A 26959-nucleotide genomic window follows, 5' to 3' on the forward strand; every position below is an offset into this window, starting at 1 on the left:
TCCACAAGGAACAGGTGCTACAACTGAATGGTGTGTTTCACAGCAATGTGGCCAGACCCATCCTTTGCAACATTGAGTTCAGATAGAAACTCAGCATGTAGTGACACTCGGTGTTTGTTCACTGATGGTCTATGTGCTACTTGATGCAGCCACACACAAAGGTGGTCATCAGGATGAGGGTGATGTTGGGTATGCTTTCCTCCTGCCGCACCCAATATTTTATCGAGATTTGTATCAGGTGTTCCTCCAGACACTGTCCATTTTCAATCTGAAGATAAAGTGGAAGATGGTTAGAGTGGCCACCACAACTCAAGAGCAGGTTATGGGCCAGACCTGTGCCATGTGCAGCAACAGTGAGAGCGCCTCATGTCTGATGACCAGGTGCAAGAGGGAGGATTGCTTCCACACACCCAGTCTTGTGCTTTACTTTGGCTATGTGGTCCTCCTGGTTTTTGGGGCATGTCCCAGCCCCTTCAAACCATATTCTCAGCATATTGAAATATAACGATAGCGGTGTGAATTTAATCATTGTAATTAATATGATGGCGCTGCACACCTGAAGCGTAACTCCTTCTAACATCACCATCTATAGGAATACTGTGGTATTGCAGTGCTGTAGACTTTTATTCTAACTGTAATATCAACAGGTACCAGCTGAGGGCGGTGCAGACCTACTAATGATCAAAAGCCATCGCTGGCAACAGCGCCCTCTATACGATAATAAAAATACCTGGAAAAACTCAACAGGTCTGACAGCATCTGCGGAGAGGGATACAGTTGATGTTTCAAGTCCGTATGAACCTTCATCAGAACTAAGACAAATGGAAATGAGATGAAATATAAGCTGGTAGAAGTGGGTGGGACAGGAGAGCTCGATAGGGGGCCAGTGATAGGTGGAGGCCAAGAAGAGACTGCCAAAGATGTCATAGACAAAAGGATGAAGGGGTGTTGATGGTGGTGATATTATCTAAAGGATATGCTAATGGGGACATTAAGGGAAGCCAGCTAGTGGCAGATGGCCCTAGTGTGGGTGGGGTGGGGTGGGGGGAAGGAATCGAAATGGGCTAAAAGGTGGAGATGAAACAATAGATTGAAATAAATTTAAAAATAGGGAAAAGAAAAAAAAAGTTTAAAAAATTACAAATTATTGGAAAAGGGGGGATTGGAAAGGGGGTGGTGATGGAGGAGAGGGTTCATGATCTGAAATTGTTGAACTCAATATTCAGTCTGGAAGTCTGTAAAGTACCTAGTCGGAAGATGAGGTGCTGTTTCTCCAGTTTGCGTTGAGCTTCACTGAAACAATGCAGCAGGCCAAGGACAGACATGTGGGCATGAGAGCAGGGTGGAGTGTTGAAATGGCAAGCGACAGGGAGGTCTGGGTCATGCTTGCTGACAGACCAAAGGTGTTCCACAAAGCAGTCACCTAGTCTACGTTTGGTCTCTCCAGTGTAGAGGAGACTGCATTGGGAGCAACGAATGCAGTAGACTAAATTGAGGAAAGTGCAAGTGAAATGCTGCTTTACTTGAAAGGAGTGTTTGGGCCCTTGGACCGTGAGGAGGGGGGAAGTAAAGGACCAGGTGCAACCTTCTGCGGTTGTATGGGATGGTGCCATTGGAGAGGGTTGAGGAGTAGGGGGTGATGGAGGACCAGGGTATCCCGGAGGGAATGATCCCTATGGAATGCCGACGGTGGGGTGAAGGGAAGATGTGTTTGGTGGTAGCATCATGCTGGATTTGGCAGAAATGGCGGACGATGATCCTTTGAATGCGGAGGCTGGTGGGGTGATAAGTGAGGACAAAGGGGTCTCTATCATGTTTCTGGGAGGGAGGAGAAGGCATGAGGGCGGATGCACGGGAGATGGGCCAGACACGGTTGAGGGCCCTGTCAACCACCGTGGGTGGAAAACTTCGGTTAAGGAAGAAGGAAGACATGTCAGGGGAACTGTTTTGGAAAGTGGCATCATCAGAACAGACGCAACGGAGGCAAAGGAACTGAGAAAGGGATGGAGTCCTTACAGGAAGCAGGGTATGAGGATCTGTAGTCAAAGTAGCTGTGGGAGTCGGTAGGCTTGTAATGAATATTGGTGGACAGTCTATCACCAGAAATTGAGACAAAGAGGTCAAGGAAGGGAAGGGAAGTGTCAGAGATGGACTATGTGAAAATGATGGAGGGGTGGAAATTAGAAGCAAAATATATAAATTTTTCCAGATCCAGACAAGAGCATGAAGCAGCACCAAAGCAGTCATTGATGTACTGGAGAAAGAGTTATGGGAGGGGGCCTGAGTAGGACTGGAACAAGGAATGTTCCACATACCCCATAAAGAGACAGGCATAACTGGGGCCCATGCGGGTACCCATAGCAACACCTTTTATTTGGAGGAGGTGAGACAAGTTTAAGGAGAAATTGTTCAGTGAGAGAACAAGTTCAGCCAGACGGAGGATAGTGGTGGATGGGGATTGTTCAGGCCTCTGTTCGAGGAAGAAGCCGAGAGCCCTCAGACGTGGATGGAAGTGCAGAGGGTTTGGACGTCCATGGTGAAGAGGAGGCGGTAGGGGCCAGGGAGCTGGAACTTGTTGATATGATGTAGGGCGTGAGAAGAATCGCAGATGTAGTTGGGGAGAGACTGGACAAGGGGAGAGAGAATGGAGTCAAGATAGCAAGAAATGAGTTTTGTGGGGCAGGAACAGGCTGACACAATTGGTCTGACAGGACAGTCCTGTTTGTAGAACAAAAACAGAAATACCTGGAAAAACTCAGCAGGTCTGGCAGCATCGGCAGAGAAGAACAAAGTTGATGTTTCGAGTCCTCATGACCCTTCAACAGAACAGTTCTGTTGAAGGGTCATGGGGACTCAAAACGTCAACTTTGTTCTTCTCCGCCGATGCTGCCAGACCTGCTGAGTTTTTCCAGATATTTCTGATTTGGTTTTGGATTTCCAGCATCCGCAGTTGTTTGTTTTTATCAGTCCTGTTTGTGGATTTTGGGTAGGAGTTAGAAGCGGGCTGTCTGAGGTTGGGAGACTATGAGGTTGGAAGCTGTGGAGGGAAGATCTCCAGAGCAGATCTAATTCGACCTATTGTTTCATCTCCACCTTTTAGCCCATTGGATCCCTTCCCCCCACCCCACCCGCACTAGGGCCATCTGCCACTAGCTTGCTTCCCTTAATGTCCCCATTAGCACATCCTTTGGATAATATCACCACCGTAAACACACCTTTGTCTATGACATCTTTGGCAATCTCTTCTTAGCCTCCATCTATCACTGGCCCCTTATCGAGCTCTCCTGTCCCAACCCCTCCCACCAGCTTATATTTCATCTCATTTCTATGTGTTAGTTCTGAAGGAGGGTCATACAGACTTGAAACATCAACTGTATCCCTCTCCGCAGATGCTGTCAGACCTGAGTTTTTCCAGGTATTTTTGTTTTTGTTCTAGATTTCCAGCATCCGCAGTATTTTGCTTTTATCCCTCTGTACGCTATTACCGGTATCACAGCTGTTTGCACTACATTATTCCCACCAACGGGTGGCGCTAATTCAACCCTTTTAATCTATTAAACCTTCAAATTCAAACCTATTTCATGTTTTGGGCAGAAACCTTCCTGCCGCTGTTTCCACTTTTTGTCACAAACAGATCAGATGGGAAAGAGGAGGGGAAAAAGCACTAAGATGTTTTTTGGGAAAAATATACTTTATTCATAAAATATCTGGAAGAACATTACAAAACATTTCTAAACGGCCATCACAAAAAGTACAATCAGCTTCAACTTTTCCACATGGATCACGAGGAGCTTCAATACAATCAATGTCATTTACAGACAGTGCAATGGTATTGGAGTTATCATCATACATCATGTTGCACTCTGAGGTGCTTCAATACAATTAGTATTCACTGCATATTTTTGAGAGTTGTAGAGCTCAAGGGGTCTATACAATTCCTAGCCCCTCAGTGCTCTATGGCAGAAAGGACAGCGACCCTTCCCCATTGGGCCTTTGCAGCGGCTGCCCCAAGCTTTAGTGTGTCCTTCAGCACGTAGTCCTGGACTTTGGAATGTGCCAGTCTGCAACACTCGGTCAGGGACAACTCTTTGCGCTGGAAGACCAACAAGTTTCAGGCAGACCAAAGAGCATCTTTCACCGAGTTGATGATCCTCCAGCTGCAGTTGATGTTTGTCTCGGTGTGTGTCCCTGGGAACAGCCCGTAGAGCACAGAGTCCTCTGTCACAGAACTGCTCGGGATGAACCTCGACAGAAACCACTGCATCTCTCTCCAGACCTTCTTTGCAAAGACATAATCTACAAGGAGGTGAACAATGGTCTCTTCCCCACCACAGCCACCTCGAGGGCAACATGCAGAGGGGGTGAGACTCCTGGCATGTAGGAAGGATCTGACAAGGAGGGCCTTTCTCACCACCAGCCAAGCTACGTCTTGGTGCTTGTTGGAAAGTTCTGGCGATGAGGCATTCTGCCAAATGACTGTCAGTCTGCTCGGGGAACGATCCCACAGGATCCACCATCTCCTTTTCCCTCAGGGTCTCGAGGATGTTATATGCTGACCACTGCTTGATGAACTTGTGGTCAAAGGTGTTTCTCTGCATAAATTTTCACACGAGGGACAGGTGGTACAGCACGGTCCAACTACTTGGAGCGTTCCGCGGCAGCGTGGCCAGACCCATCCTTCGTAACACTGGGGACAGGTAGAACCTCAGCACGTAGTGACACTTGGTGTTTGCATACTGAGGGTCTACGCAACGCTTGATGCAGCCGCACACAAAGGTGGCCATCAGTATGAGGGCGATTTTGGGCACGTTTTTTCCCCCTTTATCTAGAGGCTTGTACATCGTGTCCCTGCGGACACGATCCATTTTCGACCTCCAAAGCAAAAGATGGCTAGGGTGATCGCCACCACGGAGGAGTGAGGAATGGGCCAGACCTGCACCATGTACAGCAACAGCGAGAGTGCCTCACACCTGATGACCAGGTTCTTACGCGCAATGGAGAGGGAGCATCGCTCCTACATGCCCAGTTTTCTTTTCCACCATAGCCACGCGCTCTTTCCAGTTTCTAACACATGCCCCGATCCCTCCGAACCATATCCCCAGCACCTTCAGGCTGTCAGCCCTGACGGTGAAGGGGACAAAGGATCGATCAGCCCAGTTCCCAAATAACATGGCCTCGCTCTTCCCACGATTTACCTTGGCTCCCGAGGCCAGTTCAAACTGGTCGCAGATGTTGATCAGTCTGCGCACCGACAGGGGATCCGAGCAGAAGACGGTGACATCATCCACATGCAGGGCGGCTTTGACCTGAGTGCAGCAACCCGCAAAAAACAATCTTGTGAAACTGTTTCAGCAAAGCAAAAAAACCAACTGCGACCTACTCACCACAACAACTATCAGATACCTGGAGAAAAACAAAACAGAAAGTCTGTGCGACCCAGAAGGAAAGAAACAGTTTGGACCAATATTCTTATTTCCCAGTTTTTACTCTTTCTTTCCTTCTGGGTCTCACAGACTTTGTTTTGTTTTTCTCCAGATATCTGATAGTTGTTGTGGTGAGTAGGTCGCAGTTGGTAAATGATTTTTTGCTTCGCTAAACAGCTTCACAAGATTGTTTTTTCTGGATTGTTCGTATCAATTCAGACCAGTACTCAGAGTAATAGAGGTCTTCAGCACAGAAAAGGCCCTTCGGCCCATCGAGTCTGCACCGGTCAAATACCTAACTATTCTAACCCTATTTTCCAGCACTAGGCCCATAGCCCTGTATGTCATGGCAACGCAACTGCACATCCAAATACTTCTTAAATGTTATGAGGGTTTCTGCCTCTACCACCCTTTCAGGCAGTGAGTTCCAGATTCCCACCACCCTCTGGGTGAAAAAAATTCTTCCTCACATCCCCTCTAAACCTCCTTCCTGCCCCTTACCTTAAATCTATGCTCCATGGTTATTGATCCCTCCACCAAGGGGAAATTCTTTCTTGTCTACCCTATCTATGCCCCTCATAATTTTATACACCTCAATCATGTCCCCCCCTCAATCTCCTCTGCTCCAGGGAAAATAACCCCAGTCTAGCCACTCTCTCCTCATAACTAAAACTTTCTAGCCCAGACAACATCCTGGTAAATCTCCTCTGCACTTTCTCTCTAGTGCAATCACATCCTTCCTGTAATGCAGATTCCAGAACTGCACACAATACTCTAGCTGTGGCCTAACCAGCGTTTTATACAGTTCCAGCATAACCTCACTGCTCTTACATTCAATGCCTCGGCTAATAAAGATAAGTATCCCATATGTCTTCTTAACCACCTTATCTACCTGTCCCGCTACCATAAGGGACCAGTGGACATACACATGAAGGTCCCTCTGATCCTCGATACTTCCCAGGGTCCTACCATTTATCGTGTATCCCTTGTTTGTCCTTCCCAAGTGCATCACCTCACACTTGTCCAGATTAAATTCCATTCGCCACTGATCAGCCCATCTATATCCTCCTGTAATCTAAGGCTCCTCACTGTTTACCACGCCACCAATTTTTGTGTCATCCATGAACTTACTGATCAACCCTCCTACATTCAAGTATAAATTGTTTATATTTACACCACAAACAGCAAGGGACCCAACACCGATCCCTCTGGAACCACACTGAACACAAGCATCCAGCCACAAACACACCCCTCGACCATCACCCTCTGCTTCCTACCACTCAACCAATTCTGGATCCAATTTGCCAAATTGCCTTGGATCCCATGGGCTCTTACCTTCGTTATCAGTCTCCCATGCAGGGCCTTATCAAAGCCTTGCTGAAACCCAAGTAGACTACATCAAATACATTGCTGTCATCAATACCTGGTCACCCCTTTGAAAAATTCCCTCAAACTGGTCAGACATGACTTCCCTTTAACAAAACCATGCTGACTGTCCTTGACTAATCCTTGCTTCTCCAAGTGTAGATTAATTCTGTCCCTCAGAATTGCTTCCAATAGTTTCCCCACCACTGAGGTTAGACTGACTGGCTTGTAAGTTCCCTGCTTTATCCCTTTCTCCCTCCTTGAATAACGGTACCACATTGGCTGTCCTCCAGTCCTCTGGCACCTTTCCTGTGGCCAGAGATATTGAAAATTATTGCCAGCGCCCCTGCTAGCTCCTCCCTTGCCTCACTCATTTCATTCGGGCTCGGAGATTTTTGTACTTTTAAGCCTGCCAGACCACTTAGAACCTCCTCCCTTTCTATACTAATTTCTTTAACTACATCACAGTCCTTCTGCCTGATCTCTATGCCCACGTCGTCCTTCTCACTTGTGAACACCGACACAAAGTATTCGTTTAGAACGCAACTACATCTTCCGGCTCCACACACAAATTGCCACTATGGTCCTTAATGGGCCCTACTCTTTCCCGAGTTACTTGTAAAATAACTTTGGGTTTTCCTTTATTTTACCTGCCAATGTTTTTTCATGCCCCCTTTTTGCTCTCCTAATTTCCTTTTTAAGTTCCCCCCCCCTACCCATTCTATACTCCTCTAGGGCTTCTGTTGTTTTGAGCCCTCGGTATCTGCCATAAGCCTCCCTTTTTTCTCTTTATCCAATCCTGTATAATCCCTCGACATCCAGGGGTTCCCCTGGATTTGCTGGTCCCACCCTTGGTCTTTACTGGAACCTGTTGGCCCTGGGAAGGAACATTTCCCCTTGGTGGAGGGATCAATAACCGGAGGGGGAGGGAGGGGGGGGGGGCAGGAAGGAGGTTTCGAGGGGATGTGAGGAAGAATTTTTACACCCAGAGGGTGGTGGGAATCTGGGACTCTCTGCCTGAAAAAAGGGTGGTAGAGGCAGAAACCCTCATTACCCACTTTCCACATCAACCAACCAACCACCCCCACCCCCCCCCCCCCCCCCCCCCCATTGTGGGGCAGGTAAAATCCAGGCCCGAGGCCCCGAGTTTCCCTTCAGGAGGTCGGGCCCGGCTGACGGCTGCGGCCCCCGGGGCCTGGTCCGCCCGCCCGCCCGCCCGCCCGCATCATAATGACCGCTCAAGCCGGCACTCGGGTCAGGGGCATTTGACGTGATGGTTTATTTGCGGCCATTCCGCTCCCGTCAGCCTGAGGCCCCGGGCCCTGCGGCCTGTGCCGTGTCCGCGCTCCCGCTGCCTCTCTCCCCACAACAAGGAGCCGACCCTCCGGTGAGTGAACGAGCCCGAATCCGCCCGCCTTCGCGGCCCCCAACCCGAGGCCAGGCCCCTCCTCCTCTTCCTCCTCCTCCTCCCGGCCCCCACTGCGTCCGGCCCGGAGACACGGACACTCCCTCCGGCCGGGCCCGAGCCACCGCTACTGCCGCCGCCATTACCACCCCCAACCCCCTACGGAGCAAGAGGGAAACAAGATGGCGGCGTCCCCGGGGGTCAGGGGTCACTCCCGTCCGGCCGCCATCTTGTTGTCTGAGTACCAACTGCGCTTGCGCACCTCCCAGAGCTTGAAGCCAAGCTGTAGACTGGGTCCTCTCACTGTCAAAATATCAAGAAAATATATTTTTCAGCCGAACTCACAACAGGAGATGACAGCTTTAGTAATATCCCCCCCCCCCCCCCCCTCAGAGTCAGAAATAAGGTTGCCATCTCTGGTTAGAGGCACTCTTGGAGATTGAACTGGCTTAAAACCTACCCCCTTGACCAAAGTTTTGGAGCACTTGACTTAATATCTCATTTTGTTTTGCTCAGTATTAATATTTTTGACAAATTGTTGTTTTCTTTATCCATGGGATCTGTAAGGCTATTTATCACCCATCTTTAAATTGCCGTTGAGGAGGTGATGTTGGGCCTCTTTCTTGCAATGCTGAAATCCATGTGGTGTTGGATCCAGTACACTACTGCGAAGTTCCATGGGATGTTTTACTGCAAAATGAAAGTTGTTGTCTCGTCATGACACAACTTCCAATGGGAATTAAAAGTTGGCACCTCTGTTGTAATACACTGGAGTATCAGGCGAGATGATATGCTCAAATGGGGGTTATATATTGGTTTAAGGGAAACAGATAAGGTTACACGAAATGCTACTTTTTTGTTACAGAATCTAAAGAAATTGTTCTGGTGATTTCCTTTGAAGTAAATATGAAGTTTTACTTTTTATGGGTGAGTGCTGGGGATATGTCAAACTGCTCAAGTTTAAACTTATACTGGGAAATTGCATGTACTTTTATTTAATTTATAATTAAAAGTGTTCTTTTAAGTATTTTATTTTCTCTTTAATTTATAAGTTCAGATTTCATCCATTATCTTTACAATATTCACTTTTTAAAAATTACCACCCCAATTTAAAAGTCAAATTTCTTATTTTAAATATTTTTAACTGAGGAGAGACGGTGGGTATGGGCAGTTTGCTACTATTCAGCAAGTTGATCCAGTAAGTACTTGAGTTCACCTCACAGAGGCTGAGCGTCAACTCACAGACACTTCCTCCTACCTCTCCCTGGACCATGACCCCACCACTGAACATCAAGCCGTTGTTTCCAGGACTGTCACTGACCTCATCTCCTCTGGGGATCTTCCTCCCACAGCTTCCAACCTGATAGTCACCCAACCTCGGACGGCCCACTTCTACCTCCTACCCAAAATCCACAAACAGAACTGTCCCGGCAGACCGATCGTGTCAGCTTGCTCCTGCCCCACAGAACTCATTTCTCGTTATCTTGACTCCCTTCTCTCTCCCCTTGTCCAGTCCCTCCCCACCTACATCCGTGATTCCTCTGACACCTTACGTCACATCAACAATTTCCAGTTCCCTGGCCCCAACCGATTCCTCTTCACCATGGACATCCAATCCCTCTACACCTCCATCCCCCACCAGGATGGTCTGAGGGCCCTTAGCTTCTTCCTCGAACAGAGGCCCGAACAATCCCCATCCACCACTACTCTCCTCCGTCTGGCTGAACTTGTTCTCACGCTGAACAATTTCTCCTTCAACTCCTCTCACTTCCTCCAAATAAAAGGTGTGGCTATGGGTACCCGCATGGGCCCCAGCTATGCCTGTCTCTTTATGGGGTATGTGGAACATTCCTTGTTCCAGTCCTACTCCGGCCCCCTTCCACAACTCTTTCTCCGGTACATCGATGATTACTTCGGTGCCGCTTCATGCTCTCGTCAGGACTTGGAAAAATTTATTAATTTTGCTTCCAATCTCCACCCCTCCATCGTTTTCACGTGGTCCATCTCTGACACTTCCCTTCCCTTCCTTGACCTCGCTGTCTCAATCTCTGGTGATAGACTGTCCACCAATATCCATTACAAGCCTACGGACTCCCACAGCTACCTTGACTACAGCTCCTCACACCCCGCTTCCTGTAAGGACTCCATCCCATTCTCTCAGTTCCTTCGCCTCCGTCGCATCTGTTCCGATGATGCTACCTTCAAAAACAGTTCCTCTGACATGTCCTCCTTCTTCCTTAACCGAGGTTTTCCACCCACGGTCGTTGACAGGGTCCTCAACCATGTCCGGCCCATCTCCCGCACATCCGCCCTCACGCCTTCTCCTCCCTCCCAGAAACATGATAGGGTTCCACTTGTCCTCACTTATCACCCCACCAGCCTCCGCATTCAAAGGATCATCCTCCGCCATTTCTGCCAACTCCAATATGATGCCACTACCAAACACATCTTCCCTTCACCCCCACTGTCGGCATTCCGTAGGGATCGTTCCCTCCGGGACACCCTGGTCCACTCCTCCATCACCCCCTCTGCCCCAACCCCCTCCTATGGCACCACCCCATGCCCATGCAAAAGATGTAACACCTGCCCCTTCACTTCCACTCTCCTCACCGTCCAAGGGCCCAAACACTCCTTTCAAGTGAAGCAACATTTCACTTGCATTTCCCCCAACTTAGTCTACTGCATCCGTTGCTCCCAATGTGGTCTCCTCTACATTGGAGGGACCAAACGTAAACTGGGCGACGGCTTTGCAGAACACCTGCGGTCTGTCCGCAAGAATGACCCAAACCTCCCTGTCGCTTGCCATTTCAACACTCCACCCTGCTCTCTTGCCCACATGTCTGTCCTTGGCTTGCTGCATTGTTCCAGTGAAGCCCAACGCAAACTGGAGGAACAACACCTCATCTTCCGACTAGGTACTTTACAGCCTTCCGGACTGAATATTGAATTCAACAACTTTAGGTCTTGAGCTACCCCCTCCATCCCCACCCCCTTTCTGTTTCTTCCCACTTCCTTTTGTTTTTTTCCAATAAATTATATAGATTTTTCTTTTTCCCACCCATTTCCATTATTTTAAAATATTTTTAAATCTTTTATGCTCCCCCCACCCCCACTAGAGCTATACCTTGAGTGCCCTACCATCCATTCTTAATTAGCACATTCATTTAGATAATATCACCAACTTCGACACCTGTGTTCTTTTGTTCTGCTGTCTGTGACATCTTTTGATGATCTGCTTCTATCACTGCTTTTGCCTACAACCACACCACCCCCCTCCACTTCTCTCCCCCCACCCAACCCCACCCCCCCATCACCTTAAACCAGCTTATATTTCACCCCTTCCTGGGATTCGTCTAGTTCTGTCGAAGGGTCATGAGGACTCGAAATGTCAACTCTTTTCTTCTCCGCCGATGCTGCCAGACCTGCTGAGTTTTTCCAGGTAATTCTGTTTTTGTTAAGTACTTGAGTTCTCCAGGGTGGAAATATTCCAGATTTATCTATATCGAGTTAGTTGATCGCAGCAATGTATATGATATGTATCATTACAGCTGTATTCAGCTGTCGAGGTTTCGTTAACAAGGTTTTGTATCACAGATGTTTAGCATGTAGGACACCACCAACATTTGAGTCTTTATGACCAGTGCCTTGGAACTGACAAATAGGTACCTTTAATCGTTGTATCTATTTGCATCTTTTCTGTTTTCCACTTTTAATATTTACTGCCTTGCACAAATTTCAATTTCTTCCTTATCACATTCCAAAAGAAAACTCTGCCTAGTCTCATTCTGGTGAATAAAAAACATTTTTTCTGCAATACAGCCACCATGGCCATTCCTTGCTGTATACTCTCCAAATAAAATTTGCTGCATAAACCATTTTTAAAAAATTCTAAATATCAAATAGCAGAACATTCTGGAATCAGTCATAATACCTTAGATGAGAAATCCTAAAATTCAGCCTGCATCCAGTCATCATAATGTGCATCAGAATGAGCTTCTCTCTTTATATACTTACTAATGGATAAATATGTACCAATGTAGGAGTCTATCTCCGATGAACAAGCTGGTGAGTTCTATTGACTGAGCAGATTGCAGCCTGGCACATAGGGAAGGAAGAAAAATGATGAATCCTGTGGGACTGGGGGAGGCAGGAAGAGAAAAAGAGATTAGGAGGATATGGGAAAGAAATAGTTTTGCTGGAGAAGGTAGTGCTGGAGAAATCCCTTTTTTGGGACAAGAAAAATTGAAACTCTCTTTTGTTCCCAGGCAGCACACAGGGGCAAAGAGGTAAACAAACAACCTGTTGGAATAGCTTCTAACAGAGAGATATCCTGTCAGAGGGATTAAAAGAGAGAGAGTGAGTTTTAGGGGTTAAAAAGAAAGAGGGAGAGATCCTGCTGTAGGGTGGAGCAATAGAGAAACTTGTTGGGACTGGAAGGAGCAAAACTCAGTGGTGGGGAAGTGGCGCATCTCTGGCTGTGCTGGGTAAGGAAGGGAGGGTCAATTGATGTCAGGAACTCCCCCTCATTATGAAACTATATTTTTTTTTGCAAAAATATACTTTATTCTTAAATCTTCAAAAGCATTTCAAACCATTTCAAAATCATCATTACAAAAATACAATCAGGTTCAACTTTTACAACATGAAACTGTATTTTTTTTTGCAAAAATATACTTTATTCATAAATCTTCAAAAACATTTCGAACCATTTCAAATCACCATTACAAAAATACAAACAGGTTCAACTTTTACAACATGAAACACAAGGTGTATCAGAAAAAACAATAAATATTTCAATCATTGGCAGACATACATTTTAATCTGTACAGCCTGAGGGGCTCTTTACAGTTCCCAGCCCCCCAGTGCACTGTGGCAGAAAGGACTTAGACAGCGACCCTTCCCCATTGCGCCTTTGCAGCGGCTGCCCCAAGCTTAACTGTGTCCCTCAGCACGTAGTCCTGGACCTTGGAATATGCCAGTCTGCAACACACGGTCGGGCACAACTCTTTGCGCTGAAAAACCAACAAGTTTCGGGCAGACCAAAGAGCATCTTTCACCGAGTTGATGATCCTCCAGCTGCAGTTGATGTTTTTCTCGGTGTGTGTCCCTGGGAACAGCCCGTAGAGCACGGAGTCCTCTGTCACAGAACTGCTCGGGATGAACCTCGACAGCAACCACTGCATCTCTCTCCAGACCTTCTTCGCAAAGACACAATCTACAAGGAGGTGAACAACGGTCTCTTCCCCACCACAGCCACCTCGAGGGCAACGAGCAGAGGGGGTGAGACTCCTGGCGTGTAGGAAGGATCTTACAGGGAGGGCCTTTCTCACCACCAGCCAAGCTACATCTTGGTGTTTGTTGGAAAGTTCTGGCGATGAGGCATTCTGCCAAATGACTGTCAGTCTGCTCAGGGAACCATCCCACAGGATCCACCCTCTCCTTTTCCCTCAGGGCCTTTAAGACGTTACGTGCCGACCACTGCCTGATGGACTTGTGGTCGAAGGTGTTTCTCTGCATAAATTTTCCCACGAGGGACAGGTGGTACGGCACGGTCCAACTACTTGGAGCGTTCCGCGGCAGCGTGGCCAGACCCATCCTTCGTAACACTGGGGACAGGTAGAACCTCAGCATGTAGTGACACTTGGTGCTTGCGTACTGAGGGTCTACGCACCGCTTGATGCAGCCGCACACAAAGGTGGCCATCAGTATGAGGGCGATGTTGGGCATGTTTTTTCCCCCTTTATCTGGAGGCTTGTACATCGTGTCCCTGCGGACACGATCCATTTTCGACCTCCAGATAAAGCGGAAGATGGCTTGGGTGATCGCCACCACACAGGAGTGTGGAATGGGCCAGACCTGCGCCACGTACAGCAACAGCGAGAGTGCCTCACACCTGATGACCAGGTTCTTACCCGCAATGGAGAGGGAGTGTCGCTCCCACACGCCCAGTTTCCTTTTCACCATAGACACTCGCTCCTTCCAGTTTCTAATGCGTGCCCTGGTCCCTCCGAACCATATCCCCAGCACCTTCAGGCCGTCAGCCCATACAGGGAAGGGGACAAAGGATCGGTCAGCCCATTCCCCAAAGAACATGGCCTCGCTCTTCCCACGATTTACCTTGGCTCCCGAGGCCAGTTCGAACTGGTCACAGATGTGGATCAGTCTGTGCACCTACAGCGGATCCAAGCAGAAAACGGCGACATCGTCCATGTACAGGGAGACTTTGATCTGAGTGCCTCCACTACCTGGGATCGTCACTCCTCTTATGCCCGGATCCTTCCTGATGGACTCAGCAAAGGGTTCTACGCAACACACGAAAAGAACAGGCGAGAGAAGGCAGCCCTGCCTGACTCCAGATTTAATCGGAAAGCTATCTGATTCCCACCCATTGATTGAGACTGCACTACTGATGTTAGTGTAGAGCAGTTGGATCCAATTGCGAATTCCCTCCCCAAACCCCATTTGGAGAGCACATCCACCATGTAGGTGTGCGATATTCTGTCAAAGGCCTTCTCCTGATCCAGGCTGATGAGGCAGGTGTCCACACCCCTGTCCTGTACATAGGCAATCATATCCCTGAGCAGCACGAGGCTGTCAGAGATCTTCCTGCCCGGCACAGTGCAGGTCTGGTCAGGGTGAATCACCAATTCCAGAGCGGTTTGACCCGATTGGCGATGACCTTGGACAGAATCTTATAGTCCACATTCAACAGTGAAATGGGTCGCCAATTTCTAATTTCCTCCCTTTCCCCCTTGTGCTTGTAGATGAGGGTGATAATGCCTTTCCTCATGGATTCTGACATACTACCGGCCAGGAGCATACTCTTGTACACTTCTAGCAGGTCTGGGCTGATCCAGTCCCACAGAGCCGAATACAACTCCGCCAGCAAGCCGTCGCTTCCGGGAGTTTTACTCTTCTCAAAGGACTCAAGGGCCTCAGTCAGTTCGTCAGGAGTTAGCGCTTTGTCCAGACTCTCCCATGTACTGTCATCTAAGACCTCCGTGATAGAGGACAGGAAGGACTGGGAGGCCATGCTGTCTGTGGGCTTCACGTCATATAATCCGGCATAAAAGGATTTGCTAATCCTCAAAATGTCGGACTGCGATGACTTTACGGAGCCATCTTCTTCCTTCAGGCTGCTGATCACAGAGCTCTCTCTGTGTACCTTTTGGAAGAAGAAACGTGAGCACGTCTCGTCCTGCTCCACGGAGCGGACTCTGGAACGGAAGATGATCTTGGAGGCCTCTGAGGCAAAGAGCGAGGCTTGCTGGCTCTTCACCTCTTGGAGTTCCTCCTTGATATCGACTCCCATCGATTGCAGCCAGAGCAGATTCTGCATGTTTTTCTGGAGTCGGGACATTTCCCTCTGTTCCTTTCTAGCTTTCTGGGTGCCTTTGAGGACGAAAAACCTCTTGATGTTTCCCTTGATTGCTTCCCACCAGTGCGTCAGTGACTCAAAGTGAGGTTTCATGGTTCTCCAACCTTTGTAATCCCTCTTGAGCTCCTCAATGTTCTCTGGGGTCAGCAGTTGCACGTTTAGCTTCCATGCCCCCCTGCCAACCCTCTGGTCCTTCGCTAAGTGACAGTCAGCCAGTAGGAGGCAGTGGTCAGAGAAGAACACCGGCTTGGCTTCGGTGGATCTGACTGTGAATGCACGGGACACAAACAGGAAGTCTATCCTGGAACAGACGGACCTGTCAGGCCGCGACCAGGTGTATCTATGCTGCGCTTCGTCTGCAGGGTTGCTGAAGACGTCGTGCAGCTTGGCATCCTTTACTGTTTCCATCAGGGATTTGGACGTAGCGTCCAATCTGCTATCAGCCCTGCCGGATCGTCCAGCCGCATCGATGATGCAGTTGAAGTCACCGCCCAGAATGACCAGTCTGGAGGTCGCCAGCAGCAGTGGGAGCTGCTGAAAAACCTCCAGCCGCTCAGCCCCTTGTGACGGGGCGTAGACGTTAATTAACCAGAGTGGAGCGTTCTTGTACATTACGTCTGCTACGAGGAGGCGCATGCCCACCACCTCCTTAACCTGGGAGACGGTGAAGCTGCCTCCCCGCAGCAGAATCCCCAGGCTGGAGGAACGAGAGTCGTTTCCCCCCGACCAGATCGATGGCCCATGAGACCACCATTGTGACCATTGCCTGTAGGAGCTGAGGTGCGGTATCGCACACTCCTGTAGAAACAACAGGTCAGCTTTGACCTTGGCAAGGTAATCCAAGGTCACAACACATCGCGTAATAGATTTAATGCTACGCACATTTGTGGATACAATCTTTACACCCATTTTAAAGCAGTTAGTTGCTTACCAAACCTGTTGTCTCTGAGAGTCCCAGACCTTTGGTCTGCTCCTTCATGCCCGTGGCGTGCTCAAATTGCTTCACTTTGGATGGGCTGAGGAAAGCGTCCTGAACCTCCCCATTGGCAGTGTTCTGCTCGGGTGGCATCTGGGGGTCTGTGCAGAGAGCGGGGTTTGAAATGTCCTCTGTTGGAGAAGCTTCTCCAATCCTCTCCCCCTCTGGGGCGTTGCTGCTCCCGGCTTCCCGGAGCTGGGGTGCGCTGAGCGCCTCACTGCTCCCAGATTCCTGGGGCTGTGGTACACTGGCCTCTTCGGGTTGTGGGCCAAGTTGGGGTGTGCTTGTCTCATTGTCTCCAATGTTCTGGAGCTTGGGTGTCTCGTCCTCCAACTCCCTAGCGTTTTGCCGCTTCTTCTGTTGGCGCCGCCCTGGCCCTTCTTCGTCCAAAGAGCTGCTGTGCTCTTGTTATCCGTGTCGGATAGGAGACGCCTCTTGACTCTTGTCTGGGAAGTGGCTTGGTTTCTTTTTAGCCCCTTCATGAAACTGTATATCCGCTGTCACATATGAGTAACATTATGAGATGTCTATTAGTAAAAGCGAATTTTTTAAAAGCATTGATATAAATCAGATGCATATCTTGATGCATGTTTTTTTTTCAAAACAAAATGCTCAATCATGTGGTCAAATTACCCTTTTTTTTAGTAGACCACTACAGAAGTCCTCAAATATTTTTAATCCCACAATAAAAGTTAAAGCAGTTACTTACACAACCAAAGAAGCGAACATCCTGAATGGATTGAGAACTTGCAAAATATTGTTTCAAGTTGAGTTTGGAAAGTTGATTTATTTTTTGAAATGTAACAGCAAGTTGAAAGATTGTTGCTTCACACATGAAGTAAGCGGCTCCCTCTATCAGAGCTGTGGATAAAATCCGTTTCTAATCATGTTATTAGAGTTCAGGCTTTTACTCAGCACTTAGTGTCATGTTCTTAGCTACACAATAATTTATATAAGCATTGTGAGCTCTGTGTGAACCAAAACCTCTATTGCATTCTTACCTTGTGTTCCAAGGCTCAAAGAACACCCGAGAATATGTGGGTTGCCTACCATGTTCTCCAGCCAATAGCAAGGGCAGAAATAATTGGTGGTTGGAACAATGAGTAAAACAAAGCCAAACTGCTTAGATTTATTTACAAGTTACACAGAAGCAAGAATACATTAAAAGTAAAATAACTGCACTTAAGTCATTTACAAACTGTTTCTACCCAAAAAGTCCAAAATCCTCACGGTTCATTTAGACAATTTATGATAAGTGTCTGATGAGAGTTAATTGAATCCCCCTTAGCCCATGTGTGGACACAGGAAAGAAGAGGGAACTGAAGACAGAGTGGAAGATTTGGGGTTTTTAAAGTATATTTTCTATTAATGAAAAAGCAGATCCTACGAAGACTGTTCTAAAATCATCAGGAAGTGCTGCAAACTATATTAACTCTATAAACATGTGTCATGCCAAGCAGACATGAGAATATTACAAATTGTAAAAAACTGTACTTTCTTTTAAAAATGGACATTGTTTAAAAATGGACATTAAAATGGCTGCCACAGATCACCTGACTTTTTGGAGCTGCAAGTTGGCCAAGCTTCTGGAAGCTTCTAAAAGTGGATTTTATATAACCACATCTGCCATTGTCAAGATTCACTCCAAAACAGCAAGAACAATAAAACCTCAGATGTCCTGTCTCCAGAAAGCCAAAGGAAAGCTGCTTTTCTCAACTTGCTGTGCATCTCTTATTCCCAAGAAATCTCCACAAGATCCTGTCTTCAGCTATCTGGTCTTGTCTGGATCCTAACTCCTACATGAACGAACCCCTCTAACTGGACTCTGATATTCACGTGAACTATTAATTAGAATCGCAGAAATTTACAGCATGGAAGGAAGCCATTCAGCCCATCATGTCCACACCAGCCAAAAATAGCCATCTGGCCTAATTCCATGTTCTTTCTGTTTGATTTTAATATTCATAGAAGTGAAACTCTTTTCCCTTGTGTGTATGTGTAGGTAGTAGTGACTAAACCTTTTTCTGAGATAGTGTGTGTGAATAAATAATGCTCCTGTCTTAAAAATCCAAGAAAGGTTGCTGTAGTGACTTTTAAAAAGTACTGATTACACATTAATGGGGCTTGCAAAATGTTTCTCAGCTGTATCAAAAATAAACCACACTGATTATGCAGATAAGGATAGAAGAATTAGGAAGTTCAGTGTGTCATTCACCCCTGTCTGTAACACACATGATACGTGAAAATATAGTTCACACTTAGGAGGTAAAATGGATATTACATTTTTTGAAGTTTATGACAATAAGAATTTGCAAGTTTGATCCCTTGCTGGTCTCAGTTGGGCTGCCATTAGAGGTGCTATAATTAGCACTGTTGGGCACAGGAGAGGAAAATGCTTCAGTGTTTCTGTTCCTGGTTATTATCTAGTTATCCCCGAAAGAAATGCACATCACGTATGCATGGACATTGGGTGAAATCAGCTCCCTCTTACAAATAATCACTGTCAAAAAGTCACATAGGAACCGTAGCCACTTGTGTTAGGTTTCAGGGTATCAGAGGGTGATTGGTAACTGTGTAGGAGCAAAGAGACAAAAGCATTCAGAATAGATGGGGAAAAGATTGACAAACAATTAGAAAAGCAACGTCACAACAGTTTGGTTCTTATTTCAAATTAGATGTACTTCATGCTGATCTCCTACCGACAAGAGGTGAAGTGTTGCCAACAGTCTCAGTTTTTATATAACGGAAACTGCTGTGACATGTGCCCTGCAGGTGAGTGGCAGTCAGATCATCATCTCTATAACATTTTGTAAGCTTCAGGAACCACAGAGAAAAATCACTGATGGCTGCCCAGTGCACAGTATGGGATTCTGTCTTAAAGCTGCAAAACTTGGTGCTTATATTTTCATGTAACTGGATTTAAAAGAAAGACAGACTGGGATTTAAGCAGTGCCATTAACAACCTCAGGACATCCCAGAGCATTTTACACCCAATGAAGTAATCTTGAATAGTCACTGTGTTAATGCACCTGTTTCAATTTGTGGACTTGATAATTCAGAAATGTCTTTTCCACTGTTACTGCCTCAACAATAGGTTAAAGATGTTTCCAAATTTGCAGGCTCTCAAAATTCTAACAGACAAACTCCCAGCAGCTTAAGAAAATAACGTGACACTGGGAAACAGCACGTAAATGTATGTAGCATCTATGAGTTTATGTAGTAAAGCCCTGCAAGACATCAGTCAAAATTTCATACTATAAAAAAAAGACAGGAGGCATCTGAGGTGAAATATCCTTATGTTTCCACAGAACTGCAGTGTTGATTCAGAGAGAAATGAACTAACTATTGACTTTTAAATGGGTATTGAATCTTATAGCTGTTGTTGGTTTTAAAAAAAAGTTAACTTCTTTATTAAGTTATTTAACCTGCTCCAAATTACAAACCTACAAGTTGATAACCGGCAACTTCGTAAACCCTTATCAACCTTGTGTGTATTGAGAACTTTTTTGACAATTTCCCCTCATATTTTACTAATCCCCTGTCATGACAATCACTCATTTTACTCCCTGTAAGATGCTTTATAAATTATACTTTTTATAATCAGAATTTATTAGCCTCAAATTTAATGATCCAATATAACAATATAGCCATTGGTTGAATATCATAAACAAGTCGACAAACACACTGGGCAGAACTGTCTGCCTGTCGGGCGGGCGGGCCTGACCCAATCTCTGGTGAGCGGGGAGCCAATCCCCGCTGGAGAAGCGGGCCCTGCCGCCATTTTAAGTGGGCGGGCCAATTAAGGCCCAACCAGCGTGACATCCGGCGGGAAGCGCTATGCACTCCCTGTACGGGCGGGGGGATTTCCCAAAAGCGAAACTGCGCTCTTTCATGCATGCACACGAAAGAGCGCACATCACCCTGAGGCTAAGTGCAGCCTCAGGGAGATCACTGACATCTGCATAAACTTTAAAAATTGAAAAATAAAAAAATTCTTAACATGTCCCCCTCATGTGACAATGTCACACAAGATGGGACATGTTAATAAATTTCATTGAAACTTTAATAAACTTTTTTAAACCCTACATGAAACCTCATCCCGCCGGTGGATGAGGTTTCATGTTTTTTCAGAAGCCCGAAGGGGCTCCTGGCCTACCCACCAGCCTTAAGGTTAGACGGGCAGGTCCTTTAATTGTTTTAATTATCCTGTCAATGGCTTCAATTGGCCATTGACAGGTCGGCGGGTAAGACAGCTGATCTTACTGTGCCCCCGCCTTCCTGAAGATTTAAATGGGGCGGGATGACTTCGGGGGTTCCGCCCGATGTCACCCCACGTCATTTTCACGTTGGCAAAATTCAGCCCGCTGTATGGTGTAATCTCAACTGGGAAAACAGTATAACCTCCTGAAATCCTGAAATTCATTTCAAAACTCTGGGTTTAATAGGGCAAAAATCAGCTAAGGTCACTGTCCCTGATTGATAGCTAGTGACACCCACTGAAAAATCCACCTGTGTGGACCTGAGGAGTGAACAGGATCAGTCTCAACTCCTGAGCAGAATACCTTGCTGACACAATGAATCCATGCTTACATGTAAACAATGATCATTTGAATGAGTTACCTGGAAGTAGCTAACACTGTGAAATTTGTACCCTGCAAGAGTCAATGCTTACCACACTTCAGCTGAGATCAAACAGTTCTAGAGTAAACTTGGAACCTTCAGAATCTGCTATGCACACTACACACGCAATATGCTACTAAGGAAACTTGCAATGTTTTTGATCTGTCATTTTGACCCTTTGTGGTTCATGTGCTTGTGGTTGTCATTCTTGATAGGTACTATCATGCAGTTAGTGGTAAAGTGATCCAGGACATATTGGAATTTTTACCAAAAATACTGCGGATCCTGAAAATCAAAAATAAAAATAGAAAATGCTGGAAATACTCAGCAGGTCAGGCAGCATCTGTGGAGGGAGAAACAGTTAATGTTTCAAGTTGATGACCTTAAGAACATGCAAAGGTTAGAAATGTAACAGATACAGAGTCAGGGAAAGAACAAAAGGAAAGATCTGCAATAAGGCGGAAGACAAGATTAAATGACAAAAGGGATGATGGTGCAAGGCAAAAGGAACACAAGATAGGTCTAGAGGTATAAATAGAAAAAAACAAAATCATTGCCAACAGTTGCTGTCTGAAAAATTGGAGGCAGAGGGTTATCTGAAACTGAACTCCATGTTGAGTTCAGAAGACTAAAATGCATAAGTAAAAGATGAGATGTTGTTCTTCAAGCCAAAGTTGAGCTTCATTGAAACAGCTACAACAGGAGTCTGAGGACATAGCGGTCAAGGTGGAAATGCATTGGAGAATTAAAATAACAGGCAATTTGTAATTTTTTTGGGATGTTTAACCTCCAAATCCATTTACTCAATTTGTTCATTTGAGACTTTGACCATTCAGGCATTAGGAGACAATCTAGTGATGTCACTCAGGCAATATTTATCAAGCAACAAAAGTAATAATTAACAAAGCTAGACAGTAACTTTACTGGCTTAACGCAGTTTTTGCTTCCCGATTCAGCCTATGGTGTGAGGCAGCACGTGGTCTTCTCTCTTTGTCTCTCGAGTTCTGTGGTCTTCTGAGCTTCTGAGCAATCTTCGACTCAGTCTTCAAATTCAGCACACCTGATAGCTCAAAGCTGGTGCATGATTTGCCCTGTGTCTGGATTCTGATTGGCTTGGTCAGTGCATGCTTGATCTCTCATTGGCTTGGGTGATGCATGATCAGTCTCTGATTCGTTTAGCTGGTGGATGATCATGTGTTAATTACTCAAAGGACCATCTCTCTTATTAACCTAACATGATGTTTTGCTGAATTGTAGTCAAAACAGGACACTAGTAAATCACATGAATAGGCCCCTATTAAAAGTCTAAGATAAAACCAAAATACTGCGGATGCTGGAAATCTGAAACAAAAACAAAAATTGCTGGAAAAGCTCAGCAGGTCTGACAGCATCTGTGGAAAAGAAGACAGAGTTAATGTTTCGAGTCCACATGACTCTTCATCAGAACCAAAGAGGAATAAGAAATGTGGCAAAATATAAGCTGATTAAGGGGTGGGACAGGTGGAGCTGGATAGAGGGATAGTGATAGGTGGAGGCAAAGGAGAGATTGCAAAAGATGTCATAAATAAAAGGACAAAGGGGTATTGACGGTAGTGATATTAGCTAAAGGATGTGCTAATGGTGACATTAAGGGTAGAAAGCAGGATGAGCAAGTGACAGATAGCCCTAGTGGGGGTGGGGTGGGGGGAATGGATCGAAATAGGCCAGAAGGTGGAGATAAAACAATGGATGGAAATAAATTTTTAAAAAGGGGATCAAAAAGGGGGTGAGGCTGGAGGAGAGAGTTCAAGATCTGAAGTTGTTGAACTCAATGTTAAATCTGGAAGGCTGTAAAGTACCTAATCGTAAGATGAGGTACTGTTCCTCCAGTTTGCGTTGAGCTTCACTGGAACATTGCAGCAGGCCAAGGATGGACATGTGGACATGAGAGCAGGGTGGAGTGTTGAAATGGCAAGCGACAGGGAGGTCTGGGTCATGCTTGCGGACAGGCTAAAGATGTTCCGCAAAGCTGTCACCCAGTCAGCGTTTGGTCTCTCCAATGTATAGGAAACCACATTGGGAGCAGTGAATGCAGTAGACTAAATAGAGGGAAGTACAAGTGAAATGCTGCTTCACTTGAAAGGAGTGTTTGGGCCCTTGGATAGTGAGGAGAGGGGAAGTAAAGGGGCAGGTGTTGCACCTTCTGCATTTGCATGGGAAGATGCATTGGGAGGAGGTTGAGGTGTAGGGGGTGATGGAGGAGTGGACCAGGGTGTCCCAGAGGGAACGATCCCTACGGAATGCCGATAAGGGGGGCGAAGGGAAGATGTGTTTGGTGGTGGCATCATGCTGGAGTTGGCAGAAATGGCGGTGGATGATCCTTTGAATGCGGAGGCTGGTGGGGTGTTAAGTGAGAACAAGGGGGACCCTATCATGGTTCTGGGAGGGAGAGGAAGGTGTGAGGGTGGATAAGTGGGAGATGGGCAGGACACAGTTGAGGGCCCTGTCAACCACCGTGGGTGGAAAACCTCGTTTAATGAAGAAGGAAGACACGTCAGAAGAACTGTTTTGGAAAATGGCGTCATCGGAACAGATGTGATGGAGGCAAAGGAACTGAGAGAATGGGATGGAGTCCTTACAGGAAGCAGGCTGTGAGGAGCTGTAGTCAAGGTAGCTGTGGGAGTCGCTGGGCTTGTAATGAATATTGGTGGATGGTCTATCACCAGAAATTGAGACAAAGAGGTCAAGGAAGGGAAGAGAAGTGTCAGTGATGGACCATGTGAAAATGATGGAGGGGTGGAAATTGGAACGTCCAATCCCTCCATTGAGTTCAACAACTTCAGATCATGAACTCTCTCCTCCAGCCTCACCCCCTTTTTGATCCCCTTTTTTCTAATAATTATTATATATTTTTTATATATATATGTTTCTTTTCCCATCTATTTCTAATATTTTTAAATGTATTTCCATCCATTGTTTTATCTCCACCTTTTAGCCTATTTCGATCCCTTCCCCCCACCCCACCCCCACTAGGGCTATCTGTCACTTGCTCATCCTGCTTTCTACCCTTAATGTCACCATTAGCACATCCTTTAGCTAATATCACTACCGTCTATACCCTTTGTCCTTTTGTTTACGACATCTTTTGCAATCTCTCCTTTGTGTCCACCTATCACTGGCCCTCTGTCCAGCTCCACCTGTCCCACCCCCTTAAACAGCTTATATTTCACCACATTTCTTATTGCTGTTTAGTTCTGATGAAGAGTCATGTGGACTCGAAACGTTAACTCTGTCTTCTTTTCCACAGATGCTGTCAGACGTGCTGAGTTTTTCCAGCAATATTTGTTTTTGTTGTATTAAAAGTCTAATCTAGACTTGGCAAGTGAGAGACACCATATGGCCCCAGGCCACTGCTGTGAAGTCAGTTCAGGTTGATTGAATTAGAATGTGAGCCTGGGTGGTAGGACAAATTCAAGGCTCCCATCCTGCCTCCCCAGCCCATTTCAATCAAGCCTGGAAAATCCAGCCCTTAGTCTCTGCAATTTACAAAGCTGAAGTCCCAACATCAAAGGCCAAAGCTGGGGCTGACCCACTCTGGTGGGTGACAGGACCTTGGGGATACATCTTGTCGGTAGAGACCAATTAACAAGCTGCTTTAAAGTTTCTGATCTAAAGGTAAATGCAATATTTTTCTGATTGTGCTACCATCTAAATGAATTTACCAGTCCAGATTTTGCTCGGGGTCCTTGAGAACATCTTGATTTACAAGAGTAGATTTTAGTGTTGAGCTCCCAGTATTCAATGCAGTACAGAAATGTAGGGTTCCATCTTTTTTACAGAAAAGCATAAGGGGTGAAGATCTCTTGAACAATTCTATGCTCAATACTTCACCCTTTCATGGAATTATAATAAAATTCGACTCTAGGTCTCACTAACTTTGTGTAGCTGCCGTTAGAAATATGCTGGGTACATGGTAATTTAACCTAACTCCGTCCCTACCTCAACTCATGCTTTGCCAAAACCCTTATCCATGCCTTTGTCACCTTTAGACTCGGCTATTCCATCTCTGCGCAGCCTCCCACATGCTACCCACCATAATCTTGAGGTCATCCAAAATTCTGCTGTACAACTTGCTCACTCGCCCCTCACCCCTATGCTTGCTGACTTACATTGGCTCCTGGTGAAGCAGTGCCTCAATTTTAGAATTCTCAATCTCATTTTCAAATCCCTCCAAGGCCTCCCAGCTCCCTACCTCTGTCATCTCCTCCAGTCGCACAACCTTCTGAGATCTCGGTGTTCCTCTAATTCTTGCCTCATGAGCTTCCCAATTTTAATCCTTCAACCATTGGTGATCGTGCCTTCAGCTTCAAGGCCCTGAGCTGTGGAATTCCCTCCCTAAACCTCTTGGCCTCTCTAACTTGCTTTCCTCCTTTAAAGAAACATAGAAATATGGAAAATTTACAGCACAGAAGGTGGCCATTTGGCCCATCGTGTCGGTGCCAGTCAGAAAGGAGCTATCAGCCTAATCCCACTTTCCAGCGTTTGATTCATAGCCGTGTAGATTACGACACTTCAATGTGACAAGGTCTCCTGCCTCTACTACCTTTTTTTTTGTTCATTCATGGGACGTGGAAAATGTTGGTCTAGCCAGCGATGCCCACATCCCATGAATGATTAAAAGAATCCCTTTCAGGCAGTGAGTTCCAGACCCCCATATCCTCTGGGTGAAATAATTTTTCCTCAACTCCCCTCTGATCTTCCTGCCAATTACTTTAAATCTAAGCATACTGTTTATTGACCTCTCTGCTAATGGAAATAGCTCCTCCCTGTCCACCCTATCTTAGCCCCTCATAATTTTGTACATCTCAATTAAATCTCCCTCCAGCCTCCTCTATTCTAAATAACACAGCCCTGGCCTGTCCAATCTTTCTTCATCGCTAAAGTTCTCCATTCCTGGCAACATTCTCGTAAATCTCCTCTGTACCTTCCCTAATGTGACCCTCCTGTAATGCGCTGACCAGTACTGAATGCAATACAGCTGTAGCCTAATTAATGTTTTTACAGTTCTAGCGCAGCCTCCCTGATCTTATATTCTATGGCTTGGCTAATAGAGGAAAGCATCCTTACGCTTTGTTGGACACCTTATCTGCCTGTCCTGTTCCCTTCAGGATCTGTGGACATGCATTCTAAAATCGCTTTGCTGTTCCACACTTTTCAGAATCCGACCATTTATTGTGTATTCTCTTACCTTGTTTTCCCTCCCCAAATACTTTACCTCAACATCTCTGGATTGATTTTCATTCGCCACTTTTCTGCCCACCTGACCAGTCCATTGATACCTCCCTACAGTCTACAGCTTTCTTCCTCACTTTCAACCACACAGCCATTGTTTGTATCATGGGCAAAATTCTTAATCGTGCTCCCCACATTTAAGTCTAAATCATTGATATCTCCCATGAAGAGCAAGAGACTTAGTACTGAGCCCTGTGAGGCCCACTGGAAACAGCCTTTTAGTCAAAAAACACCTGGTCACTACTTAAAACCTAACTCTTTCATCACGGTCGTAGGACGCAGTCACCTGCCCTAATATTATCTTATTTGGTTTGGTCTCAAGTTTAGCTTTATAATGCTCCTGCAAAAGACCTTGGGGCATTTTATTATGTTAAAGGCACTATAAAATACAAGTTGTTGTGCTGTTGTTGAGTTATGATTTGTCTCTAACCAGGTTGAGTTGGTGCAATGGCGTGCTTCTCTAGATACCCCAACAGTTCACTTTGTGGCTCTGCTGGAGTGGGTTAGTGTCAACCAATCAC

At 46.2% G+C, this 26959-nt stretch overlaps 1 protein-coding gene across 3 annotated transcripts in view; it reads left to right on the forward strand.

Moving 5' to 3' along the window:
- Positions 1–8030: 8030 nt before the first annotated feature.
- The window catches only part of LOC121288710 (tumor necrosis factor receptor superfamily member 5-like), a 54014-nt gene continuing 35085 nt past the window's right edge, over positions 8031–26959 (forward strand). For 2 of the 3 annotated variants that reach the window (XM_041207455.1, XM_041207457.1), the window contains exons 1-3: positions 8031–8175; positions 9059–9120; positions 19223–19319. In XM_041207455.1, the coding sequence (XP_041063389.1) occupies positions 9100–9120; positions 19223–19319 (118 nt within the window). In that variant the 5' untranslated portion in view covers positions 8031–8175; positions 9059–9099. Of the gene's footprint in view, positions 8176–8767; positions 9121–19222; positions 19320–26959 lie in introns of those variants that run through there. The other variant, XM_041207456.1, reaches the window with a different exon arrangement.

This window comes from Carcharodon carcharias, chromosome 15, assembly GCF_017639515.1.
Source record: "Carcharodon carcharias isolate sCarCar2 chromosome 15, sCarCar2.pri, whole genome shotgun sequence".
Taxonomy (NCBI): Eukaryota; Metazoa; Chordata; class Chondrichthyes; order Lamniformes; family Lamnidae; genus Carcharodon; species Carcharodon carcharias.